The 6,131-nt window shown below is 38.5% G+C and overlaps 1 protein-coding gene across 3 annotated transcripts in view; it reads left to right on the top strand.

Annotated features, from left to right (window-relative positions):
• Positions 1-173: 173 nt before the first annotated feature.
• The window catches only part of LOC122908865 (24-hydroxycholesterol 7-alpha-hydroxylase), a 91,094-nt gene continuing 85,136 nt past the window's right edge, over positions 174-6,131 (top strand). Inside the window, exons 1-2 of one of the 3 annotated variants that reach the window (XM_044252203.1) lie at positions 174-224; positions 496-606. Coding sequence is in view for 1 of the 3 variants with exons in the window: in XM_044252175.1 (XP_044108110.1) it covers positions 430-606 (177 nt within the window). In the remaining 2 variants the exon portion in view is untranslated. Of the gene's footprint in view, positions 225-301; positions 607-6,131 lie in introns of those variants that run through there. The other 2 variants (XM_044252186.1, XM_044252175.1) reach the window with 2 other exon arrangements.

Raw genomic sequence — 6,131 nt, 5'->3', positions numbered from 1 at the left:
GCGAAGCCCACGAGGCTTCTGGGAAATGTAGTCCGCCGGGCTGTGCGCCTCTTGGGCGCCATTCTCTGATTGGCTGCGAGCGAGGCTCCCTCGGCGCCGCCGGCCCCGGTCTCCATGGCAACAGAGCAAGTTCTCTCCCGCCTTCCACCCCTCCGCACCCGCGCTAGTTTGGTCCAGCCCCTGCGTTCGGTCCGGCGTGGCGGGGTCTGGAAAGACCAGTGGAGGTGGGAGGAGGGAGCGATGATGCAGAAGTCATCTAAAAATTGGGGCGGGGAAAGGAGGCTACGCTTAGGAAGGCAAACAAACTGCGGAAGTTGTAGCAGACTAGTTGGGAGGTCCGGTAGGTGCTCCCTCCCAACAGGGAATGAGCAAGTGCCACGGCGGCAGGACTTTTCCCTTCTTTGATTGTGGAAGGTGCTAGACAAAAACATGGAACTAATTTCCCCAACAGTGATTATAATCCTGGGTTGCATTGCTCTTTTTTTATTCCTTCAGCGGAAGAATTTTCGTGGACCCCCGTGCATAAGGGGATGGATTCCTTGGATTGGAGCTGGATTTGAGTTTGGGAAAGCCCCTCTAGAATTTATAGAGAAAGCAAGAATCAAGGTATGTGGCCTTAGCAGGTGGATTTCCGGAGTAGGTAATGTTTTCTTTTTTATTTTCTTTTATTGGCTCTCAAATGCAACAAAAAACACAGGGAACATACCTGCTGTCCACAGACGATCATTCCTCAGCTATCAACAGCTAAACCTTATGCAAGTTTTTTCGAAAGAAATCGATTTTTATTGGTTATGAATAGATTCTTATCAGCTTGTAGCTGCCTTTTTGCGCGTCGATATTAATTTATAAATGTTAGTTACTTCATCGTAGTTTAAAAGTTCTAAGGGTACCCACACTAACTAAACACTTGGGATAATTCGGAAAGAAGTGAAATACGGTTAATTTAAATTTATGAAAACGGGTAATAAATTAGTAGTACCCGAACTGAAGTTAACGCCAGGCTGCTGTAAAAATTACTTGCAAACTTCGTCTTTGCAGATTTAGCCCGCACCGTATTTTCGGCTGGTATTATTTGATGATAATGAGATCCATGTTCACTGCATACTAAGGAGATTAGTAATATTGTAGTAGATGTTTTTGTCCTTAAAACAGCTTTCAGATATAGTTCATCTTTCAAAAATAGTATGTAAGTTACTGCCAACTTTTCCCCTTTATTTCAATGAATTCTTCAATGTATATTCCCGTGTGTGTTGTGTGGTTGTGTTTTTGGCACCTACCCAATTATTTCCTCAGAATAAATTCCTAATAGTGGAATTGCCTAGTCCAATGACATGAACACTTAAATTGTTCATATTTTTGTGTTACTCTTGCAAAAGAATGTAACAATATACACCTTTTCTTGTCCTCTGAGTGTAGGGGATTGCCTAGTTCCTTATATTCTGGCCCCGCACTAGGTGCCATAATTATTGGGAGTCTGATCTAGGAACAATTATATATTTTAAAGGAATATTTCTTTGTCTCCCATAGCCTTCCTTAGTCATGATTCTGATAAATTTTAAGAAACGTTTTTTACAAGCTTGTTTCAGAAGGTCAAGCAAGGTCAAAATATTATTCTGTTTTCTTCTAAAAGGTTTGTAATTTCCCACTTTACATTCAGATCTGAGATCCATTTTTGAGTTAAATTTTTTTTGTAAGGGGTGATGGGGCGCCTGGGTGGCTCAGTGGGTTAAAGCCTCTGCCTTTGGCTCAGGTCATGATTCCAGGGTCCTGGGATGGAGCCCCACATCCGTTCTCTCTGCTCAGCGTGAGCCTGCTTCTCCCTCTCTCTCTGCCTGCCTCTCTGCCTACTTGTGATCTCTGTCTGTCAAATAAATAAATAAAATCTTTAAAAAAAAAAAAAGTAAGGGGTGAGGTTAATTTCTTCCATCTGGATGTCCAATTGTTCCAATTTCATATCCTGAAGGACTGTCCTTTCTTCATTGATCACCTTGTAGCTTTTCAAAAATTAATTGACCGTTTTTGTGTAGATCTATTTCTAGCTTTTCTATCCTAGTCCATTGATTTAAATGCCCACTCCTTTGTTAATACTACACTGCCTTATATACTCGAGTTTTATAGTAAGTCTTTAAATCAGGCAGTGAAAGTTCTCTGTATTTATCTGTAATTGACTTGCCATTCAAGATTGTTTGCATTTTACTATAATTTTAGAACTGGCTTGTCAATATCTATCATAAAGACTGTTAGAATTATGATTGGAAGTTTGTTAACTCGATCGAAAAATTGCGGGAGAATTGACTTCATAACAATAGTAAGTCTTCAAATCTATGACTGCTGTGTATCTCTCCATTTATTTAGCTATGTGATTTCTTTCAGAAATGTTCTATGGTTTTTGTGATGTGGTCATGACTATGGTTGTTAATTATTTTATATTTTGAGGCTGTTGTAGATAAAATTGCTTTTTTTTTGTTTCCCACTCGTATCCTGTTGAAACATAAAAAAATGCAATCTGTTTTCTGTATATTAATTTTATACCTTGTGACTTTGCTAAATTCAGTTGATTGCTTCTAGTAATTACTTCAGAGATGTTTTAGGATTTTTATACATAAACAATATGTCTTGTAAACAGATAAATTTACTTTTTTTCTGATCTTGATTTTTTAATTTCTTTTCCCTCTATTATAATCAGTAGGATTTCTAGGATATTGTTAAATAGAAGTGGTAAGAGTAGACAAGCTTGTCTTTTCCCTATTATTAGGGGAAATTGTTCAGTATTTCACCACTGAGCCTGATATTAGCTGCAGATTTTTGAAAGGTGCCTATTTCAGTCTGGACCTTCAATCCATACACAGAAATCACAGATGCCACCAGAGAAATAAATAGGGACTTATTCTCTGTTCACATCCATCGCTTCCTAGCTGACAGTGAAATACTCATCTCACCTGATTCTACCTTGTTGCACAGAAACAGAAGCATCTGTATTTGTTTTTAAAAGCTACAAAATGTTCCCTGAATCCTAGCTTAACTAAACAGTGATTTAATGATTGACATTGTTTGTTTCCCATATTTTTGCTGTTATAAATATTGTAGGAACAAGTGTCGTTTCTATGTGTGAAAATGTATCCATAGAATGAATTATCAGATTCAAAGTATAAATGTACTTATAGTTTAGAGTGAAATAAGAAACCTTTGGAATGTGTTGAGCTGAGGCATGATGGGCTCTGATTTAAATCTCAAAGGTTCACTTTGGCTGCTCTGTTAAAAAAAAAAAGGAATGCAAAAATTAAAGAAAGAAGATAAGTTGAAGGTTTTTACAATATTCCAACTTGAAACCATTGTGGTTTTGACCATTGTGGTTTCAACCATGGTGATGGCAGTGGAAATTTGAGAAGTGGCTGGATATATTTTGAAGGTGGAAGCAGCAGGATTTACTGGCAAACTGCATGTGGTGTGTAAAAGAATGAAAAGGGCCTAAGATGACTCCAAGAAATTTGGCTTGAGTAGCTAGAAAATGGGAGTTGCTGTCAAGTGAAACAGCCACAGATACAAGAATTTACTGGAAGGGAAGAAGTTATCAGAAGCTCAGCTTTAGCTATGTTGGAGTTTGATAAAAAATAAATAAATAAATAATAATAATAATAAAATAAACAAAATAAAACAATTAAAATTTTTAAAATAGAAAAAAAAAAGATATGCTGAGATATGTTGGAGTTTGGGATGTTGATATCCAAATGGGAATACTGAGTTAAGCAGCTGGATAAATAAATTTAGAGTTTGCAAAAGACATCCAGTGATGCATAGTTTCAACCTCTTTTACCTATCTTCTATAGCTGTCATTTCCTCTGAATTCTTTTCACATATTTTATTTCTATTTAATGTGGTTTTTTTTTTTCACATTTCTATACTCTCTCTTCCTTAGAGTCTTTATTTCCTGTGGGTTGTAGTCCCCCTTGTGCTTCTTGTCATTGCCATCTCTCCCTCTTTTTTTTTTTTTTTGCTTATTTCCTTTGTAGTTGCAATTATTACATTAATTTTTTAAATTCTGAAAATAATTTTGCATTACAAGGGTTTTTTTCTTCTTTTATTCATGGAAATCTTTTTGCAGTACAGGTTTTATGTACCCAATGCAGAATGTTTTCGGTGAGTTACTTCATTTATAAGGAAGTTCTGATCTCCTTTCTTTTTTATAGAATTTTTCTTATAGTGCTGAATTTTTCCTTTCTTGTTTTTTTTTTTTAAAGATTATTTATTTATTTGACACAGAGAGAGAGATCACAAGTAAATAGAGAGGCAGGCAGAGAGAGAGAGAGAGAGAGAGGGAAGCAGGCTCCCCGCTGAGCAGAGAGCCCGATATGGGACTCAATCCCAGGACCCTGAGATCATGACCTGAGCCGAAGGCAGCGGCTTAACCCCTGAGCCACCCAGGCGCCCTCCTTTCTTGTTTAACTATATTTTAAGGAGTTGAGTTGTCTTGGACCAACTGTCAGCAGGAGGTTTTGCTTGGAGGCAGTTGCCTTCTAGGTTTTTTGACTTAAGTCTTCTACTCTCCCTTGCTACAGTGAAAATAGAGTGTCTCTATGCACCCATAGCTCCTCTGCTTTTAGGATGTAATTTTACAGATATGAGCTCTCACTGCCTTTCTTCAATAGCTGCTGCTAGTAAAAGAGGCAACCTACCTTCCCAAGTGTACTTTTTACTTTTAGAAGATAGTGCTTCCTGGAGCCCACTTTCTGTGTTATATTTTGCTACCTGCCCCCACCTCAATATTCATGGCCTGGTTATCTTAGCTTATCTCATAGAGGTTCCAACTCTGTACATTTTCTTCTCATATCTCAGAGTGCATATTTCCAAGATTTTCCATTGTTGAGCCCCCTGTGCATGCCCTTTTTCTTTCCCGCCATGCCATGAAAGCTTCTAAGAGCAGAAATGAGAGTTCTGTTGATGTCAGGTGACAGGGCACACTGTTGTAGTTAGTAGATTTTCTTCTTCTTATCTAGCTCAATGTGTTTATAGTGTACATGTGTTGCATTCTCCTTGTGGCTTTGCATGATTTCCAGAAAAGAAGCGGAACAATTCAGAAAGAAATTGCCGTATTATCACTACCAAAATTGGAAGTCATTCTTCTTTAAAAAATGGGTTTTGTTTTGTTTTTTCAGATGGGTCCATATTCTAAAGTCATGAACATATTACAATGAAAGGTCTTCCTCTCATTTCTGTCCCCTGGCTGCCTATCTTCTCCTCCAACAAGAATATTTCCATTCTCTTGTATAACTTTCAGAGTTATTCTGTGAATTAAAAAAAAAAAAAAGAATTAGAAATGTTTGCTTCTGAAAAGATGGGGTAGTTGTATTTCCCCCTTATTCCTTCCACTAAGTGCAGCTAAATCATAATTGAACACTATATATAAAACAAACATAAGATTCTAAAAGGTGGAGAGAGAAAAGCAGACAGGCTAAGGACCACAGGATCTGATGAACAATATGTGGCTGAGTTTTCTTGACTTTTTTCTGCTTCACATACCTAGATTGAGCTCTAGAAAAACCAGAAAAACCCGGAGATGCCCCTGAGCACAGATAAAAAAAATAATCCTCAAGACAAGCTTACTCTATCTAGGTAAAGGGCCAGGAAAGGAGCAACCTAGCAAGACAGAAAACCTTTAGACTGTAACTGCTCCAGGCAAACATAGGAAAAAATTATGGTATCACTTCAGTCAGCAAGTGCCAAGTGAAGAGTCTAGCCCTAAATCCTGGTCAGGCTGCAACGAAGTAAACCTTCCCCTCCTAGTAGGGGTGGTGTCAAAATAGGCCTAGAGAAGGGTTGTGACTTCCCGTACTCTTTAGCAGTAATGAGGCCATCCCCACTGCGGGGTTAATGGAGATCACACCAAGAGCATAGACTATACCACCATTGAGCAATAACAAGGAGTACCCTCCTACTCACTGGAGTGGTGCCCCATGAGCCTTAGAAGATGGGTCAGGAATTTCACCACCACTTAGCAGAAAGAGGCTACTCCTCTAACACCTTTTCACTTCCAGGCCAGTGAAGGTCATGTGGGAGCAATAATGAGGAATTCCCTTCTTCTCCCAGCCAGAATGATACAGTAAGAACTTAGTAAGGAGACTTGCTTTCACCCT

This window comes from Neovison vison, chromosome 1 (assembly GCF_020171115.1).
Source record: "Neovison vison isolate M4711 chromosome 1, ASM_NN_V1, whole genome shotgun sequence".
NCBI classification, from domain to species: Eukaryota; Metazoa; Chordata; class Mammalia; order Carnivora; family Mustelidae; genus Neogale; species Neogale vison.
Note: the sequence above shows the minus strand (reverse complement) of the source record. Positions and strands in the feature narration are given on the sequence as shown.